This window comes from Telmatherina bonti (genome assembly GCF_933228915.1).
Source record: "Telmatherina bonti genome assembly, chromosome: 17".
Taxonomy (NCBI): Eukaryota; Metazoa; Chordata; class Actinopteri; order Atheriniformes; family Telmatherinidae; genus Telmatherina; species Telmatherina bonti.
The window spans coordinates 29,901,164-29,924,122 of NC_136615.1; the positions used below are offsets into that span (position 1 = coordinate 29,901,164).

The following is a 22,959-nucleotide window of genomic DNA, read 5'->3' on the forward strand; positions in this document are numbered from 1 at the left end:
GTAAAATAAATGTTTGATCATAAGTTATGACAAAATTAAAATTCAGTTTAAAAAATATATATAACAGAAAAGCCTTGATTCCCCAAAATACTTCACTGCAGCTGATTGGAGTTTTATTATTTGGGGATCAACAAGGCCAAAAAAACAATTACAAAAAGTCAAGATTGCAACCTTTGGAGGCACATCTGTTCAACTTCAAGGTATCACTTAACTTCAGAAGTGTAAAACACATCAGCAACATAAACCCCTTCCTCATCATCACTTTAAGCAGTTTATACAGCTGTGATGTTTCAACACTTCAGATGCGTTTAACCTACTGCTAAAGAAAACAGGACTGAAGCAGAAACCGACACGATAGAGACAACAGTGTAAAAAAAAAAAAGAGATTTATTTACTAGAATTTTCCAAGAGTGAGCTGTGAAACACTCAGATCACAAACTAGAAAATAGAAATCACAAACTAGCAGATATTAAGAAGACACACAAACCAACATGATTGTCACCACATTCCCAATACTCTGGTGTACAAAGACCTGACTACTGTGGGTGTGTTCAGTATAAAAATATAAGCAATAAAAATGTGATTGTCTCTGGTTGAAAGCAGCTAATCAGGACAAGCAGACCGTGGCCGCACCATTTAAATCCACCTCAAAACTCGTCCCGTTCAGGACTTCTCAGTGACTTTAATTTAGAGACACTTAAGACTTTGTAGTTAGTAGGAACCTTTTTGGAAGAACTTTCCTGTCGTTTAACTCCAACAATATAAGTTCTGTAACAGCAAAAATTTGCTCTGTTTAAAAACCTAAAAGTATTTAGTTAGTTATCATCCAATGTTTGGTCCATTTTCCAGTTTGCTTCCGATCTTTGAGAAATGCCTCGCCTGGATACAGAGGTATTATCCTTAGCTGAAACGTGAGCTACAAGGCACTTGACAATACGCTGTTTCCCAGAACACACACATCTTTCGTAGGAACAGTGCACTGCGGACTCGGGTGGTCCGGTGGGGAATGTGGAAGCCAGTCAGAGACATCCGGGCAGGAGTGACCAGAAGAGGACGGTTAATACCCAACGCAAAACTTTGTACGTGATTCAAGCATAAACAAACAAAAACAGAAAAAAAACAAAACCAAGTGTTCGGAGTTTCCCCAACCACTGCGTTATATTTGGAATTTAAATTAAAGCTGCGACAGAAATCGGATTTAATAACTGTGCTTCAGAGCTTTTAGATGCAACGATGTCACTGCCTGTTGTCATGGTAACTGTACTTACACCACATCTTACAAACCTTTAGTTTGCGGCTTTGTCACAACACCAACAATCATCGCATTATTACATAATATTATTTGACGTCAATTTATAAAAACAAACATCGAGTGTAAATCCGACATTTGGTCTGATAAGAAATGACGGTCTGCAACTTTTTCGCAGAATATCAGCATCAGGAATAATCCCAATAGTTAATTAAAGGTAATTATTGTGCTGTTAAATGTCCAATATTATTTAATCTGAGCCAAAAAAAAATCTAAACTGCTGAGTGGAGACCTAATATTTCATCGTAAGGCTGGTTTGTAGTTTTACCACAAAACATGAGCATAAATGATGATCACTGACATATCTGTATATCGACATGTTGATTGCTTCGTAGTATCGTTATTTAATCTCAATGTTTGGATGTTATCAGCCGAGTGGACACCTGACGTTTTATTGTACATGGTTAGCAGTTTCGTGACGATACATCGGCAGTGGCGAAAATCACGATACTAAAATAAATACTGACAACGTGCCGATGGCATTATTTGATCTCGGCTGATAAAATCAAAACATTATTGAGTCGAGACCTGAGTTAACCTCCTACTTTGATCTTTATTCAAGGACCAAACTAAAAAGATGAAATTAGTTTGGCCATAAGTATCGGGATTACATCATTATCGCGCAGGCTGTGTGGTGACAATAATTAGTGAATACTCGCAATCTCAACCCTGCCTTACGAGTGAGCTGCGACGGATAAAGTTTGAAGGACTAATAAGTGAAAGTTAAATGTGTTTTCCTTTTTAATCATCGCTCGGTGGCTTTTATTCAGTTACACTGTTATTATGGAGCTTTTGGCCAATAATGGCAAAAAAACAGTTTGATTCCTAACAAACAGGGAAAATCCAAACATGCAACTTTTATTTGTTAAAATGATGGCGACAGGATGAACCAAGAGGAACTTAGAACTACTGAGTTTTGAGAAAGTCTTATAATGAGCTTGTATTTGAAATTTGTCTTTGTGAGTTCTGGAAACACTTAAACCCAAACAAAGTGCTTCCCAACAGCCTACTGGGATTATTAACTGAGGTTCTGACGGATGTTCCCCTCTCTGGTTCCATGGTAGTGGTAACACACGAGGGTCGAATGAGATCCGAAGCGTAACGGAAGAAAGCAAAAAGCTCAGAGACAAAGACAGAATATGTACATCAGAACATCACTTGCATTACCAAGAAAAAAAAAAAAAACAATAAGAAACAAAAACAAAAACAAAATCCGCCATTTTTCCTTCAGGACATAGCTGGACGCTTGTGTTTCTGTACAATATTTAGTAAACGACAGCAGTGTGAAATCAGACTTAAAGCAGACGCCTTGGTAGGAAATGTGAGTACGAAGAGTTCTGAGGGTTTACGCCAACCCAAAAGCAGCCAAAGCCGTAACCATGACGACAGGCTTGTAACAGCAACGCAGGAGAGTGAGGGTGAAGCCGTCATGTCCTGGGACCCTTACAGCTCAGTGTCTTTGTATTTCTGAGGATTGTAATATCCTCTCTTGGTCTGTTCGGCCAGCTGGCGGCGGTAATCGGCCTCGCTGTCCTCGTGTCCTCTCGTCTCTGAGTACATCGGCCTGGACATGGTCTGTGGCTCGGCGTTTGAGCTTGAACTGAAAACACACATGAAAACAGCAGCAATCCAGCAGTTAAACACTCCACCCAACGAAACTTTACATCCTCTACGGTTCAACTTCAGAGAAGAGACGGAGGCTCTCACCCGATTGGCTGAGGGCGGTTGAGGTTGGGCTTTGGTAGTTTCATTGGGACGGCGTAGATGTCTGGATGCTTCTGGGCAATTTCCAGCTACACAGAGAAACAGGGGACCCAGATATGTCACAGTTAATACTATTGGAAAAAGGAAAAACAAAACACTGTCTGACATTGTGACTCATAAGAACAACTAGGAGAATCGTGTTGGCAGCTAAGCCCGTCTACCTTAAAGCACGACCTGTCTGCATTTACAAGCACGTCACAAGTTTATAGGCTGCCTGTAGCTCAGGTCCTTTTCTATAGTAGATAAGAAGATCACTTCCCTTTCCAGGTCAAAAGACAGTGAGAGAAAAATTCCACGGTCCGACATTGTTCTGCTCTGACACAGTCAGGTTCTACAACTACTTCATCGATGCTCCGACAACTCTGTGTGGAAACTTTGACGCCTGAAGAGTTTGGAAGTTTTATGAAGTGTACTTCATAGTCTGCATTAAATGTTCAACAGATACAAACAGCAGTGAGTTTCTTTTTCTCACATTATTAATCAAGTAGAAAAATAAATGTACATGTCAGCAACATGCAACAAAACTCAGGAGGAGACACAAAGAACTTTGGAAAACTACAGAAAATACCATAAACGGCTGAACTGGTAACAGGTGAGGGTGTCAGGATTGGGTATAAAAAGACAATACTTAAGTCACTGGCTCCCAAACACGTTTGATGTCTTTTTGAACCCAAACATTCACTGCAAAAAACGGCAAAAGAAGTCGTCTTTGTTTTTGTTGTTTTCTACATTTGGCTGATTTGACCGAATGTGTTTGTCAAAACTAGAGCTGCACGATATGTTGTTTGAGCATCGTTATCGCAATGTTTGTGTGTTCAGTGGTCACATTGCGGGTCCTGCAATGTAGGAGGCAAATTAAGTACAGTGTTCATTCACGATCATTCACGGCAAACGTGGATTGGAGCTCGTCCATTTTGTTCATGACGATTTCAATGCGGGGAGTCGTTAACAAACAGGACAGAAATGCTACGTTTACATGTTTTAATTCCTGTTTAATTCCAAATAAAAAAATAATTCTGCTTTAAACTGATGAAAAACGACCATGTAAACACTTAATTCTTAATGCAAATTTTAATTCCAAATTAAACTTAATTCCGATTTACGTGGCTGGTTTATTCACATCTTAATTCCAAACTATTTAATTCCACTGTCATATAAACCTTAATTCCACTCTAAGTTAATTCAGGTCGCCTTGTCCTGTCCTGATGTGCGTTTTTTTGCCTCCTTTGTTCGGTGGTCTATCTTTCTTCACCTTCTCAGTTGCTGCTAAAAGTGAAGTAGTATGCTCGTGTTGATCTGGTACTTCAAAGTTATAATAAAAATAGCAGCAAAACTGGTACTTATCATGTAGTTTTTACAAGTTACGACTGAAAAGACGAGAAGCAGGCAGCCAACTTTGTTTATTTCCATCACGTGCGCCCTTTGTCCAATCAGAACCCTTCCTAACCCGCCGCTCTAAAGAGAAATTAAGTGAGGACGTGTTTCATGTAAAACTTCATTCGGAATGAATATTTTCATGTAAACTCGTAGGAGAATATGTTTATTCCGAATTATTTAATTCCAAATTAAAAAATATCATGTAACTGAGCCAATGAAACGTTTCCTCAGGACCAGGCACAATAAAACAATCAATAAAAGATTAACTATCAAATAACGACAAAAACCAGACTTGTATCATTTGCAAAAAGAGGTACTTGACAAAAAGATTATCAGGAGTACAACAAAACTTAAAGTCACTTGTCACCGGGGTCATGTGACCAGATAATTTCCAATAAAGACGGTGCAGTATGGCAGAAACAGCAGCAAAATACAAAGTTGTACAGTGAATTAAAAAAAGGAAATGAGGGAGAAAGGCTTAAAAAAGCCCTGGCAAATCCTCTGCAGCAAATAACGTTACATTGATACCTTCCATAATCTGCAATTCTCGTAAAATCTCATCAGCCGATTGTGATTTTACAAGAACTGTGGCTTTTGTGCTAAACATCGTTCTCTATAAATACCTACAAATCGCAATTTTTTGTTGAAATTTTACAAAAAGTGCTTTTATTTTGTAAAAAAAACTCATGGAAACACACTGTGTGACGGTGTGGGAATGAATCAGAACACCCAAATATACTGAATTATGAAGCTACACGAATCAGACAAGCTGAACTGTGTTCTTACTGACACAGAACGTAGCACCATTTCACATCTTCAGTTCCCAAATGATGACAAGTGTGTTATTAAATACGCCTGTTTCTCAACATGTGTTGCTAGCATCAGGTTTCCTGTTTGTTCCTGTATTCTAACAACGGTGAAGTTTTCAGATGAAGAATACAACACTTCTGCAGCTGAAAGATTAAAAAAACCATCACTGACTCGAGCATTTTCAGCCTCCTGCAGCTCCAGCAGCCTCTGAGCTCGCGCCAGGTGGTCCATCTTCTCAAACGCTTTAATCTGGGAGAGGAGAGGTCTGCGTTAATTAATGCTGCGCTCCAGATAAGAAGACATGAACACATGCTGCACATCCATATGGTTCACATGAAAGCTACACGAGATGCCAGAACACTGTTACAACTGATGAAGAGCAGTTATGGGATTTTGAAGGAGGGTTGCGAACACACGGTGAATACAGACATTTACCTGATTACCCATTCTCTAGTTCGTATTAGGCAGTGAAAGCAAAAGAAGAAAAAGGAACAGAGATAATTCACTAAGTACAACGTAAAGGAGAAAGAGACGTAAACGTAGGAGAAAAAGAAAGAAAAACAAGAAATCTGTTGAGCGGCTTCGTTACGATTGGTCGGACACCAACCTTGCCCAGGAAGGATTTGTTAGCAGGGTCTTCCTCCTCTTCCTCGCCCTCCTTCCCTGGGCTGTGGTCATCAGATGAAGGGGTTAGACGGGCGATGGAGGGCTTCATGGCTACTGGTGGGGGAAGCGGCCTGTTTCCGCCTGCTGCGTCGCTGCTGATGGTGCTGCTGGAGTGCGACTCGTAGCTCCGTGTTGAGTCGGTCCGAGTCTGAGGGCGCACCTGCAACAGGAAACGACTTTTGTTGCAACTCATCATTCGTCCAATGAACTTGCTTCCTTTACAGGCGGTCCACTGAACGTCCCTCAGGAGGTTTTAATTCTGTAAAATTTTAGGGTCCTTGAAACTAAAATGATGAACATCTTTCTCCATTGTAAGGAAAAGTGTTGCTGTGACTTGATCTAACAATGTTGAGCCAACAGAGGACCTGTGCTGGGTGGTGGAGAGAGAGAAGACACTAAAATCTTTAAGTTATCTCTCTTTTTGTATTTTATTGTCCAAAAATATTTTTTTTTAATATATGTCAACTGTTAAATTAGCCTTATTTTAAGTTAGCAGAAAGTTCAAAGATGCAGGTTCTGCAGTGCTTGTCAACAGCAGACATGTCTCTGTTTGTCCAAATTATCCACCCAGAGAGTTTACATCTGTTAAGTCAGCTGTTTATGTTCTACCAGGTAGGCGTTGCTTTCTGAGCCGTTGCTAGGCTACAGCCGCAACAGCCCAACTCTTTCATGGCTTCATGCCTTCAGATACAAATTCTCATGTTATTGCATGTTGTTGCCACTTGGGGGCAGTCTGAGAAACACGCGGAACGACCGAGACGGTCTTGGCTGCAGCCTGGAGAATGAGGTGGGGCTGGATATTGGGCGGGGTTGGATGTCCAACTTAACATTTAGCCTCCTCAACATTTTGATTGGATAAACCCTAACTCTAACCCGAACGACACCCATTTGACATCCGACTCCGCCCATTTTATTCCAACCACGCCCACTCAACATCCAACCCCCTCTCCTCAACATTTTGATTGGATTAACCCTAACTGTAACCCTAACAACGCCCAATTGACATAACCCCGCCCATTTACATCCAAATCCGCCCATTTGACATCCAACCACGCCCACTAAATGTTCAACTCCGCCCAATATCCAGCCCTACCCCATTCACCAGGCTACACCCGGGGGTTATTGGAACGACCTGACGTGGAGGAGGAGGTGACTCCTGGTTGTTTTGAAAAACATTATTGGCTCTATTAGCGTTAGCATTTAGCAAAGATACAGAAGATCATTCCTGCCAGCAGCCATCAGCCTCCGTAACAAGACCTCCTCAATTTAAATATTATATACTACAATATTGAATTTCCCTTTGGGGATTAATAAAGTATTTTTCATTCATTCATTCATTAGGTGGATGAGTGCAGCTGCTGTGGCCATGCCGCCTGTAGGTAGCGTCCCCTCGTCGCCATTGACTTGATGTGTACAAACAAATGGAGATGGCTTCCTTACAGACAGAACAATATTTAGCTGGAGGTAAGGGGGGGAGGGGTTCTCACCTTTGGGGGTTCAGGGACAAAAGAAGGGGGAGGGCTGGGCTCTCTGTTGAGCATCTCTCTGCTCCCTGACCTCCTTATACGAGCCTGGGGTACAGGGTGGGACCTCTACATGAGACAGACGCAGGAGGGTGGACGGGTTAGGTAACCACACACAGCTACAGCAGGCGAGGAACGTTAGAACAGAAAAGGCGGCGTGCTGAATCGACGTGGTCGCCCCACCTCATCCGGCATCACAGGCTCTGATGACCGACTGATGGCCGACACGGGCTGAGGCTCGTCCAGCGTCTCGTCCAGCTCGTTGTCAGTGTACGCCCCGCCCTCGTCTGCCGTGTCCTCGTAGTCGCTCGTCATACGGCTGTCCATGCTGAGGTAGTCAGCGCTCATTGCAGACAGGTAAGACATGCGGTCGTCATGGAGATCCAGGTCCTCCTCTGAGCCGTCCAGCTGAGAAGAGGAGAGGAAAATGAAGAGAGTACAAACAAAACAGCAGATCCTCTTTCCTTCAGTCTGACGGCAACGCTGCTGGACTCACCTTGCCCTCAGACACCCACACAGCTCTGCCCTGCTGCTGCTGGATCGACTCTTTCACGCTGCCATACCACGCGTCATTGGCTGAGATAAGATCGATGGTTGCTAGGGGTAAAGAAAAACAAAACAAGCAATAAGTCTTGTAATCTCACTTCCCGCCAAAATGATCTTCTAAGAGCCATAAATTAATCACATTTAAGATTATGTGTCTTTGATTTCTTACTCAGTCACTTAATCCTAAAAATGAGTCATTTTCCAAACATATTAAATTAGATTATCTGACTGATTCTGCATCTTTCATGTTAAATCTCCAAGACCTTCTAGTAGCAATTTACACCACAGCAAAAGTGAACCATCTTCAAATAAAAAGGGGTTAAAAAAAAAAAAAAGACAATAATCAGGTAAAATAAGTGTCAGTGCAGGGAGATGCTGCTGAGATTTGCTAAAATAATATCCAGGCAAGTGAGGAATATCTTAAAACAAGTTGCAAAACACTCATTTAAAGTCCACTATTATACGTAAAATCACTCAAACCAGCCTGTTGATGCCTCTGTCGGTCTTATTTCTGTCGCATTAAAAGAAAAGAAGCTTATAACATGAGAAACTAAACAAGAGTTAAAAAAATTGATCTCGTCGTGGAGAAGCGGTTGGCAGGAACTGTGTGATGCTGCCGCTAAAGGCTAGCTATGTTTCCATGGCAAATTTCGCAAAATATAAGCGATATTTCTAAAATTTTGTCCAAATACAAATGTGATTTGCAAATGTTCTTATTGAATGCTGTTTAGTACTGCGAGCTTCCACTTTGAGGACGATGGAGACACAAAACGTTTTGGAGCAGCCAGGTCAGCCAGACGCCATCTTTATCTGGAGTGAACTGGTCACATGACCCTCTATGTCAGGTCTGGTGATGTGTAAACGTTATACACTTTTATATCGACACATCTGAAAAACCACCATAATGAGAAGTAAAAAGGTTTTAGCGATTTTTCTAAATTTAGTTTCCATTAACAGTTTTTTGTGATATTTGCAGATACATGCAGACTCTAACTCAAGGAGATGCTCATAGTTAGGATAAGAGCATCTCCTGAGGTGGAGTCTGCATGTACGGGACCCAACTATCCAGGTTCTGCTCATTGCTCTTATAGTTATGGGTAGTCTAGCCATCCATTACTTATGTAGCAATGGGGATGTTACCTGATGCACTGAGAAGTACCTCGCTCTATTTCTCTAATGTATAAATATATTCCAATATTGCCGTCTCTAACTTATTTCTCCTTTTTTCCGCAGGTCTTCCTAAATAAGTGCAGTTGTACATGTTGTTCTGTCTTTCCTGTCGTCTCCACCCCAACCAGTCGAGGCAGATGGCTGCCCTCCCTGAGCCGGGTTCTGCCGGAGGTTTTCTTCATGTTAAAGGGGAGTTTTTTCCTTCCCACTGTCACCTCGTGCAGCTCAGGATTAGGGAACTGGATCGAAGTCATGACTCGATGCAATCAGTTGGTTTCTATTATAGGATATGTATGAATTGGCTTGAAATGATGTGTATGTAAAGTGTCCTGTGACAACGTTATTTTTTTCCTGCGTACTTCCATTGGGAATGGAAACGTAGCTACTGATGGGCATCCTGCCATCACCAGTGTGGAGTGAATGAAAGTGGCTTCAGTGGGTGTCTTGAAAAGGGCTGCATAAATCTAACCCGATATTATGTATTTCATAACCAAAGCAGAAAAAGTATTATGAGCAATGACTAAATAAAACCGTCTAGTTTGTCGTTTTAACATCTTTCCCCTCCAAGCGAGGAAGAAGCAAGACTGAAAGAAGCATGATCTCATTTCAGGAAATCTCATCTAACTGCACCAGCAGATCTTTCCTTTTGGTTCCAGTCCGAGTCAACAAAGAAATTTGTCTACCTGTGAAGAGGTGAGAGCAGGTCTTCCTCAGCTTGACGGCCTGTTCGTACAGCTTGCGTGCGCTTCGGTTGGATCCCGGTATGAGGCGGTTCCTCATGGCCTTCACTCCTTGTTTGCTGTCGGGGTTCAGGAATATGACGATGGGATACCACTGGGTGTAGTTTAGGGTGTCCACGGCTTTGGGAGTCACATCTAGCAGAGCGTGGCGGTCCTGGAGACGCAGCAGGAGGATGGTAAATGTTACACGACGTGACGTATCTCTTCCTGAGTGGATCAATCCTTTATTTTTACTGTACCTGCTCGATGATCTGTCGGATGGTGTTTAATCTCACCACGCCGGAGCTTTTCTCACTTCCTGCGTCTTTAGGCTCCGTTTCTGAAAGGGGGAAAAATAAAAACGGTCACGTAAAATGTTTTTCTAGACGATTTTTTTTTTTTTTTTTAATCAACATGCAGGTGGAGAGGAAACTTACTGGCAATAACAAATTCGCCTGGAATGTCGTTGGATAATTTCTCATTGACAGCATCAGAAATTGGCCCAAATATCACCACAGGTCTCTTGAAACCAGCTAAAAAATGACAAACACAGCATTTACAACTGGTATCTATGGTAACCAAACCGGTAAGAGCCGGTGTGTGTGTGTGTGTGTGTGTATACGATACCTTCACGCAACACCACCCTCTCGTAGGCGGGGAATCGTGTGGCGACTGGAGCGGCGCTCAGATCCTCTCGGCTCTTACGCAGGTCTTTCTTCTTCATTGCTCTCTGACCTCTCAGCCTCCAGAAGTCGCCTCTGTCATTCCCCGACGCAGCCCGCGCGGCGTTCTGGACGTTAGCCATTTGTTCCGCTCTGACAGACAGAAAGCATAAAACTCTGAAAACTCTGACCCGACGTTCTGGAAGAAGTTCAGGAATCTCTGGTGTGGTTCAACTACTGCTGTAGTTACTACTGCATCCACCTCGTAGGCTCTGCTTCCCAGCAAGTCGTGGTGCTTTAGAGGTGTATACGTTTCTGCTTATTTCATTTAAAATCTTAAATCTGAGCCGGGTTTCATTAGTGTCGATAAAAAGCAAAGAATTTTACAAAAAGATGTCAACATTCATTTTCTCACTTCACCATGCCAGAACAGAGGAATCTAAATGTCGTCCTTTCTCACCACAGAGATGACAAGTTCATGTAAAAAATAAATAAAAATAAAGTGACAGTGGACTTTCTAAATGTTCAACGTGCAAGAATTGGTTCATAAGTTCTTATAATATTTGCAGTCAATGGAAACAAGGTGAGACAAACAGTTAATCCACTAAATCTGACCTTTATATGGGCCGTGTAACAAAACCATTTTGTTTTGAATCTTCAACTCAATTTAAAAAAATTAACTTACAAAAGCTGCTTTAAGATAATATGACAACTTTGCATCTAAAATATCACAATTTGTAGAAGGTAGTTTAATTCTGTTAAAAAAAAAAAAACCACAACCAAATAACTATAACAATATATGTATATAGATATCTATATAGATATATATATATATATCTATATCTATATATCTATATAGATATATATCTATATATATATATATATAAGGAATCATATATATATATATATATATATATATATATATATATATATATATATATATATATATATATATATATATAATAATACCTATAAAAACCTCACAACTGCTAAACAAACTAATCCTTTTGATTCATGAATTACTGAGAAACTGTCATTTAAAATTTTTTTTTATTTATTTATACACACTAAAGTTATTTATTTTGTAATCACAAGTTATTTAAAATTTTTAAAACATATTTACATACATTTACTTACATACATTTTAACAATAAATATTCTATAGAAATAAAGCTTTATCTTTATATTTTCCTGTTTAATCGCTGAAGCAAATTTAGTAATTAAATGTATGTCTACATACAGAATTTATCATATTTATCAGTTTATTGGATGACTTACTAGTATCTACAGAAGTGGTAAATGTACAAATACTATACACATAATAAAACAACTACACAGCTGAGGTGCCCGCTGTAGTGGACATGATGCATAAAAGGGTTAAATGAGACAACTTTTGGTTTAATAACAGCACAACTGGAGTTTTTTGTACAAACTTTAAATAAAACTTTCCAACAAGCATTCAACACACCTGCTCTTGTTGGGGATGATTCCTTTCTCCAGCAGCTGGTTGTCTTTGTCCGTCCGGATGGCCAGCCAGTGGCCCAGCTTGCCGTCATAAAGTGTGTCGGTCACTTTGAAGATCTGTCCTCTGGAGAAAGGAAGACTCTGAGGAGCCTCCTTCTCGTACTCGAAGTGGGTCCTGATGAAGAACGAGTCGCCTCGGCCAGACGCCAAAATGTCTTTGTACACTGAAGAAAAAACAAAAATCATTCTAGAATAAAAATAATTATTAATAATAATGATAATAATAATATTATTATTATATCATTATTATTTTATATTTATCACATTATAATAATCATTAGAATTATTATTTTGTTGAAGAGTAAAAAAAAATATTTTTTCAGAATTTGTGACTAAATTTCAGAAATATGTTGTTTTGTTCATGTTTTTTTTTTCAAATAAAACAATTTTTCAATTTTTTTGAATTGACAAAATACATAACATAAAAATAATTGTGTTTTATCTCCAACAAAAGTTTGATGTGCTCAGCTAGAGGTAGTAATGAAAATAATGTTAAAAATGATGAATAAAAAAAATATAATGTATAAAAACAGAAGAAATTAATATTTGAGAAAAGATCTCATTAATTGTTTGTAAAATAAAAATGAAGAAAAGCAGCATGGGTTATCTCCCTACACATCTGCTACTCAGTCAGTGAAAGTTTTTAGGTTTTCTGAGAATAAACTGATGAATAATCTCGTGACTCTCCAGTTTTTCACCTTCAGGTTTACTCTGAGCCAGAATAGTAACATCGTCTCCTTTTGGGATCTCCAGCAGGAAGAGGACGGCATCTTCACGCACCATGCCTCTGAAGTCCACGTTGTTCACCTGAATCACACAACAAACAGAATAAAGTAAAAGATCATAAGAATCCTTAAAAACCTTCAGTGTGAATAAACCACGTCCTGATCGTCTCTTTATCGTCTCACATCTTTCATCCTTTATATTTCTGACCATCATCTTAAACATTTCCAGTGTCTGGATGTCAGTTTGCACCTTCATGATCTGATCTCCTGTGCGGAGACCCTCCTGCTCGGCTGCACTGTCCTCCTGAACACCAGCGATGAAGATGCCGACATCATTTCCTCCAGCCAGCCTCAGACCTACGCTGTCTCCTTTCTTGAAGCGCACCATCATCGTGTTCGGTCTGGACAAGTAAAAAACACAACAAACTAAGTCAGAAAAATGCTCCAAACTACCAGTCTCTCTGAAAAAACCTTCTTTATCTTGTAAACAACCCACCCGTATACTTCCTGGTCCTCTTTGCTGGGCTTCAGTGGGACCTTAGGAGGTGCGTGAACCTTGGTAGCCATGGCGACAACTGCAGCTACACAAACAACAGGAAGTTAACTACTGGTTTAACTGGGGAACTTCAGGAGCAGAACAATGTTTACCAGGTGGCGTCTCGGGTCGATGCTCTTCCCGCTCCGCCTGCACAGGCGACGAGTCCTCAGCCAGTCGGTCTGATCCTCTGAACGGCGTTGGCATGGCACCCATTTTCGCCAGCCTGTTAGGAGGCTCCTCTCTGATGACACAAAGTCAAATTTATGAATGAATCTTCAACAAGAAACGTCGTTAACTGGTTTTTAGACACAACAGCAAACAGAGGTGATCTTTAAAAGGACCAAAGGCGAGCAGATCCGTCATTAAACCTCAGACCAGGAGGAATAATTCACTAGTATCATTATGCCTTTTTTCAATATTCACGAGGTAAATCAGAATAATTCAGCTTTATTTTCCTGCTGTTTGTAACAAAATAAACATAAACCAGGTGGAACTTGTTTCTTTTGTGTTATTCTGTTGAGATTTCTGCTAAACAACATCTAAAGGATGGTTTGTTTTCTAAATAAAATAGTTAAACTCTACTCAAAAACTTTAAAATAAATATGTAAAATGAAATTAAATGAGATCTTTCAATTCGAAGGTTTTATGCACGAGGACATTATCAAAATAAATAAACTAATTTATCTGACTCACCAGAAGCCTGTACTATGAAGTCTCTCTGTTACCTGGTAGACTTCCCCAGACATCCAGGGTCTGGATAAGCTAGGCTGGTTATCAACCCGGTAATAAACCTGCGTTTTTCCATCAATATCAGAGTGCGCGCTCATAAAAGGGGTGGAGTTTGCAGCCTCTGACCAATCGCAATCATGGAGAAACCCTGCAGAGCTGCAACGTCACCGTGGAGGAGCAGACATTCAGAAATACGAAGAATTCAAACACATCATCCAGGCCAAACGCAACCCTATCGCCGTAGCAACAGCCAGGACAGAATGCAGGCAGAACATACGTCACTGTTAACGTGTCAATTCAGCAGGTTATATCATAATTTATAATAACAATTTACAGCCCGGACGTTTCGGGTGGAGCTTCCTCAGTTTCTTCTTTATATCAGGTTTTAGGTTCAGAACCACCTTCTCTGCACATTTTATGTTGCCATGACGGCACAAGTGGCTGCTTGTGCGTTCCATAAATTCATGGTTCTGCAGTTCTGCTATGTGTGAAATTTGTAATTAAGCTTGATAATTCAGATGCATTCCTTGTGGAGCTGAAGGGACTGGTAACAAGTCCAGAAGAAGAAGAAAAACATACTTCAAAGCTCACTGACAACACTGTTTCTTCATCAAAAGGATGCGTCTATTCCCTAAAAACTCTCTCTCCCCTCTCCAGATCTCCACCAACCGCGTAAGAAGGGGCGGGGCACTTTTCAAGAGAACTGATTGGTCAGGAGGTTGTGCTTTTATACTCATTGATCTCTTATTCTGAACACAATCTGCTCTGGAGCAGCTCAATCGTTCCGCATCGCCCCGGTTCAGGTTACCGTGGTGATGTACGCCAGTGAGAAGCGAACCAGCATCGTAGGAAGGAAAACCCAGCGTTAACCCTGAAGTTACCTCGATAGGAGAAAATCCAGCTTTGTAATGCAGGTCTTTAACAGTTTAAATAAAACCTCAGATGGACATGAAACATCACATCATGTCCTTATTAAATTCCGCCAACTATGCAGAAGCTGCAAGTAAAAACTACCTTTTTATGAATTAACATCTGAGAGAAAATAACTGAGCAGCGAAACATTCAGTAAGTCATGAGAAGCAGGAACTTTTGTCCATAATGTTGCTTCAGTTCAGTGAATTTTTCACAGCCCTCTGAACGTCCCACCACAGCGGGCCGATCAGGTCCAGGTCTGGACTCTAACTGGATCACGTCAACATCTTCATTCTTTTATCTTTCTGCTGTAGATCTGATTTTCATTTTCATGTTTCACAACAGTTTCAGCCAAGCTTTATCCGCCATCGCTTCACTAACTTTTATCATCCAGAAGAGTTCATGGTCCTGTAGCTGCTGAACTCCACATCACCATCCCTCCACCACCGTGCTGGTACGAGGCGTTTGTGCTGATATGCTTTGACGAGGTCGCCTTAGGACCTAACATGTCTGCTTCAGTCTCTCCTGTCTAAAACACATTCCTCCACAGGTTCAGATGCAGCTTTGCAGACCTAAACTTTGCTGCCATGTTTTGTTTTTAGCTTTTTGAGAGAAGATATTTTTTCTGCATCCTCTCTAAACAAGCTAAACATGTTCAGTCATGAACTTTAATATCCAACAAGCTGAACGAGGCCTGGAGAGTCTGAGATGTAGCCGTTAGGTTTGTTGCAGTTTCTGAGTGTCCTGCAGTCTGAACTGGGAGTGAACGTCCACTCCTGGGGAGACTGGAAGGTGTTTTCAATGTTTTCAAAAATCACCTTTGACTTTTTATAATGATGGACTCCAAAGTCTGAAAATGAGCTTATAATCCTTCCCAGACTGGTGGGAACCAATCGTTTCTCTCAGATCAGTGCTGATGTCTTTAATTCTTGGCTTCTCGCACCTGAATTCTGCAGAGCAGAAAACTGAGAAAACTGATCCTGCAGTGATCACAGACGAATGATGATCAATGATTTGTGTGTATAGATTAACAGCACCTGGCCACTACCTACCATGTCTAATCACTGCTTCTGCATCTTGATTCAGATCTGATAAATTATTGACAACAGGGTAAATATGTAACACAAATAGGGATATCAGTATCGGCTCAATACCAAGCCTGCATACTCGTACTTGGTATTAATAAAAGTGTACTGATACCACAACCGAAACCACACTAGTCGAGCCAGTGCAGATGTGTTTGATGAAATGCTTCAGACATGTTTTAAAAGAAATAAATGCCTTAAATGCTAAATGTGACATTTTTTGTTACACTAAAAGCCAGATCTTTGTTTCCAAACCACACATTTATAGTTGTATTTAGGTAAAATGTTTTAAAATCAAAATAAAACTTGTTGAAATTGTTCGATCTGTAATGTTATTATATTTGTATTGATGAGGTAACTTAAGGAAGGATGGGTCATTTATTACAACCTAATGAAATCTTACACAGTTATAACAGCAATAATAACCATAGTCACAATAATGTTCACATAAAACAGATTTGGTATTGGCAAATATCGGTATCGGCAGATATTCAAATTTCAGATATCGGTATCGGAACTCCCAAAAAGTGGATCGATGCATCGCTAAACACAAAGTTATTAATTAGGGTCCGAGCCATACGAAGTATGGCAAGGCCCTATTGTTTTCCAAATGTTTATCATTCTCCTCGTTCTCAGCACAACTCGGCCATTTTTGACCCCCTTAGCCCCCGTGAAAAGTTGCGAAACTTGGCACACACCTCAAGCCCGGCGAAAATAGCAATATTCTAGGGTCCGCATGCACGCCAATTAAAAAATGCCTCGACGGCGCCCCCTAGAAACACCAAAAATGGCCCCTAGAATGGGGTCAAAAAAGTTTAGTTTGATGTAGGACAACGAAATTCAGTACACATGTCTACCAGGTGAAGACGACTAAAAAAGTAAATGAAACACCTGTTTTCATGGCAACAGGCTGTCCGCCATCTTGGCGTTTGCAGCCATTTTTTTGCCCGTTTTTGTCAATTTGGGCGCATCGCATTTGAATGAACTAGTCTGAGGGGATTCATGCTATTGGCTTCACATTCGCCATGGAGCTTCGTGACAAGATGGGGACAAAAAGTTATTCAAATCTTTCTGATAGGAAAAAGCGCGTTACCGTGGCAACCCATGGAAAAAAGTGTCATGAAACACGGTTCACTCATATCTTCGCAGAAATACATCCGATCGGAACCAAAATTAAAATAATTCATGTTTGGTAGGTCCTTAACGCATTGTCATATGTATTGTCGGGGGGGGGGGGGGGGGGGGGGGGGGCCTGATCATCTACTTTGACCTAGGGCTACGAAATTCGGTACACATGTGTAACAACCCAAGCCGAGTTAAAAAGTGCATTGACCACCTCTTATCATGGCAACGGGGTGTCCGCCATCTTGGTGTTTATGCTCATTTAGCACTGTATGTGCATTGTTTTTTAACAAACTAGTTTTGGATTCGTGCCTTTTATTTCACATCCACCCGGAAGCTTTGTGGCGAGTTCAGGTGGAGGGTTCGGCATGAGGCGAGGACCCGATGGATGCCGCTTGCGTCTTTAATTATATTTATTTTTCATTAAAACCAGGTTGTTGTTTTTACGTTGTATCCTGTTAAAATGTTTACTAAAACTTGCAACTTTCTTTTTTACCATAAAAACAGGCTTAAAGACACAAACTTCATTCTAAGATGTAAACTGTATAAAGAGATAAAAGTAACGTCGTAATGTTTAATAATCTAAGATACCAGCTCAAGAGCTGCGACAGGGTTTCCCTTTCTCATTTCATCATTAGATGTAGGAGCTGTAAACACACAAATGCAGCTTAAGCAGCTGAAACTGGTCGTCCTGAGGCTGCAAAACCGAACCAATCCATCAGAGACGGCAGGAAAAGCAGGAGTGGAGGAAAAATAACAAAGCAGCGGGTTAGCGCTGCAATATTAAATACCTCAAGCGTCCACAGAGGAGAAGAGTTTTGCTTTCTGCAGGATCATTTCCATGATACACAGATGCTTATACATAAAACATGTTTTGCAAGTTGGGAGTTTCTGAAGGCTAAAGAGTGGAACATTTATCAGAGGACAAGTTGACGTAGCTACGCTAAAGGTCTGGAAAAGCATCTTTTTTCAGTTTAATAGGGACGAAAATTTTAACAACCTTGTCTTGTCTTGCTGTGCATGAGATACGTGCATGAGATACGTGCAGTACAGATGATGTTTGCAAACACCAGGAAGCAGCAATCCTAACCCGGCTAAATGCCACAAAATAAATGTGATTTAAACCAAAGTTACTAAATGGGAATGTATGAAAAACACCGTCCACTTCGGAGCTTCTAATCCTAAAGCACGCGCGCACACACACACGCACACTCATGTGAAAGCAGAGACTCTGCTGGTTGCAAAGACGTCGCTGATGGATCAACACTCTGGGAGCTAGCAGCCCGAAACAGAAATCAAGTCTTGTAGGGGTGTGACGATATGCTTTTGTCCCGATTCGATTACGTTTTTTTTGGGTGCCGATTCAATTTAAATTTCGATTCTCACAATTTTTCGATATTGCTGATTTTTGGAGATTAAAAACAAAATAAATGTATAAAACTTGTGTTTTTGCTCGTCATTTTTCTTGATTTTAATTAGAAAAAAAAACATCACAGAAGCCAGATCACCATTCTGCTACTATAATGCCCAAGAAGACAAGTAAAAAGATCAATAAAAACAATAAAAATGACAAATTTTATAATGGATTATTTTTATTTGTTTGAAAAGAAAATCAATTTTTTTAACTATTTTAAAATTGTGAAGCAAAAAAAATCCCAATTTTCGATTTTTTGATTTGATTTTTCCACCCCGAATGTCTTGCTTTGTCCTTTTTGTGGTCAAAACTTTAATTCAAGCTCTAAAAAAGGACTCTTATTCTCCTACGACTCTGCTTTTGTTTGTAATGAATCATGAAGGTGCTGCTAGTTTCCATGGCGATGAAGGATGTTTGATCGTGAAACATTTACTCTTCCTTTCATATTATAAAAGCCTTCCCTTCTACCTGGATCCTCAGTGTTTCTAAAGGGATTTCTGGGTCTATCCATGGAATTTATTGATGCTGAACACTGACAGGTGTTCAACTTCAGCATCGGCCGATGCTTCCTGAGACATTAAGAGATTAGCATCTATTAAAACACCTGGAAAACTGCTCAGCTGCTCTTCAGACGTCACTTTACTCATTCCTACATGAACCGGGCTGCTGTCATCTGGTTTCAGTGACACTTGAGAGGTTTTCTTTCACCACACAACAAATATCTGTTGCGTTTCAGGTGAATTTACAGACTCAGTAACACTTATCCTGATTCTGGTACTTCTGCAGTAACGTCACCCCGCTTTCCATTTAGACCAAGATCACACACTCAGCTCTCATAGATGCCAAGATAAAATTTCAGGGAGGCAGATAAACTAAATACCTGGGTTTGTCTCTCAGCCTCTCCGTTGAGGAGTGGGAGGAGAGGTCAGAGTGGTGTCCCCGTCTGTCGTCCTGTGGAGAGTAAGAGCGGTACGACTCGATCTCAGAGATATCTGCAAAACACGACAAACCAGATGAAAAGTGTGACCTTTCTGAGGCCGAATGAAAGAAAGGAACCCAGTAAAAACACTCGACTTTCACCTTGATGCTCGTGTTTAGTAATATACATGATAATTTACTCCACATTGACGGCCCAAAAGCAGATAAAACAAGGTGGTTCCAGAGAAAATAAGGCCAGATCGCTACTTACAATTAAAGTACTCCGGGGGAGCTGTATTCATTACCAGATCCGAGGATCTTAAACGTGACAAGGAGAACTGAAACTCAATGAGGTTTTTTAACAATTTAGCATCCAGGTGGAATATCTCAGTCACATATCAATGCAAAACAAAATGCATACACAGATGACGAGTCATTTAATGCTTAAATTCTCTGACATGCTCCATGATCTTTACAAAGAGGGATGCTGAAGCCTCCAACCAGCAGAAAGCAGATGGCTGCTGCAGCAAGAACCTGAACATAATGAAATTCTGTCATATCCAACAGCAGGATTATGATTGGGGATTAGATCACCCTGCTAGAGGCCAGTGAACACTTTCACACATGAAAACACACACACACACCAAACCAAACGAAGTGGGTCATAAGTCTTTGGGCTATTCCCCCCCCCCCCCCCCTCCCCTCCCTCCCTGCAACGAACAATCCACTCACACCACTTATCTAGATTGGTTGTGACCAATCAGAGCATGCCATGTGGTCATGTGACATTAAAACCAGGTATAAAGGAGTGAGGAAACCATGAGGGTGGAGGAATTATGATGATCGTTGGTGAATCTCTGGTGTTAGTACTGCTCTCCACATGAAATAATATTTAAATACAACTAAAAAGTGATGTGAGTAAAACCTTTATTTAATGAGCTTAGATTGACAGATACAGCAAAATTTAATTTCAACAAAGATTTTTTTTTTTTTTTTTTAAATCAGATGATTTCATATGAAGTTCACATGCAGTGGGGTTTTCTATATGATGATGAAGATGATGATGATGATGACAGCCACTCGCCAGGTGTGCTTTCACACTGGATAGGTCCTGCTGCTTTTCAGTTTCGAATGTCTCTCACCATCGAGCTCCGAGTCGCTGTCCACCATCGGCGGGACTCGGATCAGCACCTGTCGCCTGTCTCTCTGCACTACCAGCTGCAGCCTCCCGCGGGACTTCTCGATCAGCTTCCCCGCGTCGCTCAGAGACAGGTTTTCCGTCACCGTGCCGTTGATCTGAGAACAACAGGGTCACATGATTAGGATCTTGGAATTGGCTGCAATGAAATAAGGAAAATAATTAAGTGCTGAGCTACCTTCAGTATGATGTCACCCTCCTGCAGGTTGCCGCCTCTACCAGCGAGGCCGGTGCTGGTCATCTCCTTGATGAAGAGCTGGCTGCCCAGACGAAGACCATATTCTATAAAAACAAAATTTTTGTTAATTTTGCTTTGTATCAAAGATTCATTCTGACAGAAAAAAATTAATTTTTGGTCAAAATTTTGTCATAATTTACTCATCTGACTTAGTTTTATCCAAAATCTACAGTGGATTTAGTTTAGTGTATTATTGTAAGTATTATAATAGTGTAGTATCATAAGTATTATAATATTATTATAAGTGTATCTAATATCTTTAAAGGTTTTTCTAGATTTTCTGAAATCATCATTTACAGCTGGACAGAATGACATGTTAAAGTGCCAGAGTTTTGCGCCTCCTGAAGACGGCTGATTCAGAACCAGTTCTGCATGCTGTCTCTTCTCTGAGTGCTCTCCAGACAGTAAAAGTCAGTCCAATGTTGACTCGTTTCATCAGTTATTCTGTCTCTTCTCTCTCTCTGTTTTCTTTAAGTGATAAGTGTAGTTTTTCAGCCTCGGGACTCCAGGAATGTGCAAAATGAAACATTGTAACTTGAGAAAGAGTCGAGTCACAGATGTTTAAGGTTGGAAATGTATTTAGTGTTGCTTTGATGCTTGATGGCCTGAATTCAGTTGTTATTGTTTCAATCCCAGTTTTCTGTAACTGAAGAAAGGAAAAAAAAAAAAAATTCCTGACACTGATGTTTTTAAAATTTGTGCCATCACTAGCTGACAACTCTTTCCTGTACTCTCCTCTCCCAACTGGTCAAGTCAGATGGTGATCCTTCCTGTTTCTGGTTCTGCTGGACGCTTTCTTTCCTATTAAAATGGGAGTTTTACATCACTGCCAAGACGTTTCTCAGGATGGGGGATTGAATCAGAGAAGATTTGATGCAATTTGTTGGTTTCCTTACTTGGGTAGTTAATTTTTGTGGATTGGCCGATATGATATATAAAAAAAAAAAAAAAGCAAAAACCCTGAAAATGAAGGGAACTTAAAAAAAACAAAAAAAACAACAAAAAAAAAAACTTGTCATTGTTGTTAAGATTATTTCCATTCAATGATTTTAAAATCCATTTAAATCATTTACAAAACATTTAATCTTTGTAACACCCTTCATCATTTTATAACCCTTAAATGATCTTATGTATTCAAGGTTCTCCATTGGCTTCCTCTTTCTTTAGATGTATTTCTTTCTTTTTTTTCTTCTTTTTTTTAAAAAAATAAACAGAGGCCTAACTATGGTAACGGGACCACCACCAGACAAGACCTTGTGGTATCTCTTAGGGTGCATTCACATCAGAATATTCCACTTGACTCAGTCCGGTTGGGACTCGGCTCAGTTGTAGGGGGGGTGTATCCATGCAGGCCGAGGTCACTTTAATACTGTATTAAACCCACCTTTAGTCAAACGAGCCAAACCATTAGAATAATATATCTTCATTCTCGCCAGAGGTGGCGCTGCTCGAGTATTTAGCAAAGAGAGGACAAGACCTGGATGAAGAAGAAAAAAACTTCCTCCACTTGCAAGCTAAACATGGAGATGAAACTATCGCTGTTTTAGGTTTTTTATTTTGTCTGATGCAAGTATCCTGCAGAAATACACTGAACAACGGACGCAGTACGAACACCAGATGAGGCAGAGGACCCTTAACGCCATTGATGAAATACGACACCACATACAAGAAGTGACTTTCCACTTCTTCCATAAATGGAAGTAAATTAATTTTTTTGTATTTATTTATTTGGTTTTTAGCACTTTTGAAACTATGACAACTACTGGTAGGTGAAATAAAACTAAAAATAGCGGTGACATTATTTACATCTGATGAAGTCGATCCCAAAGCGAATCAGTTATTGATCACATGATGACTGATGACCTTAGATCAGGGGGGTCAAACTCCAGTCCTTCGAGGGCCGGTATCCGGCAGGTTTTTGTTGTTTCCCTCCACCAACACAGCTGATTCAAATCAAATGCATCCAGCAGCTTCTTGTCAACCTGTTTTTAAGTTTTGGGCAGGTGTGTT

The 22,959-nt window shown here is 40.4% G+C and overlaps 1 protein-coding gene across 2 annotated transcripts in view; it reads right to left on the reverse strand.

The window, feature by feature from the left end:
* Positions 1-528: 528 nt before the first annotated feature.
* Positions 529-22,959, reverse strand: part of tjp2a (tight junction protein 2a (zona occludens 2)) — a 38,812-nt gene continuing 16,381 nt past the window's right edge. The window contains exons 6-24 of one of the 2 annotated variants that reach the window (XM_079256603.1): positions 20,890-20,993; positions 20,656-20,809; positions 19,476-19,587; positions 13,444-13,574; positions 13,292-13,376; positions 13,046-13,196; positions 12,769-12,877; positions 12,015-12,234; positions 10,512-10,699; positions 10,322-10,417; positions 10,145-10,224; positions 9,849-10,059; positions 7,946-8,046; positions 7,633-7,857; positions 7,414-7,518; positions 5,868-6,086; positions 5,432-5,509; positions 3,017-3,102; positions 529-2,909 (exon numbers count right to left, since the gene is read on the reverse strand). In XM_079256603.1, coding sequence (XP_079112729.1) covers positions 2,753-2,909; positions 3,017-3,102; positions 5,432-5,509; positions 5,868-6,086; positions 7,414-7,518; positions 7,633-7,857; positions 7,946-8,046; positions 9,849-10,059; positions 10,145-10,224; positions 10,322-10,417; positions 10,512-10,699; positions 12,015-12,234; positions 12,769-12,877; positions 13,046-13,196; positions 13,292-13,376; positions 13,444-13,574; positions 19,476-19,587; positions 20,656-20,809; positions 20,890-20,993 — 2,612 coding nt within the window. In that variant the 3' untranslated portion in view covers positions 529-2,752. The remainder of the gene's footprint in view (positions 2,910-3,016; positions 3,103-5,431; positions 5,510-5,867; positions 6,087-7,413; positions 7,519-7,632; positions 7,858-7,945; positions 8,047-9,848; positions 10,060-10,144; positions 10,225-10,321; positions 10,418-10,511; positions 10,700-12,014; positions 12,235-12,768; positions 12,878-13,045; positions 13,197-13,291; positions 13,377-13,443; positions 13,575-19,475; positions 19,588-20,655; positions 20,810-20,889; positions 20,994-22,959) is intronic. The other variant, XM_079256604.1, reaches the window with a different exon arrangement.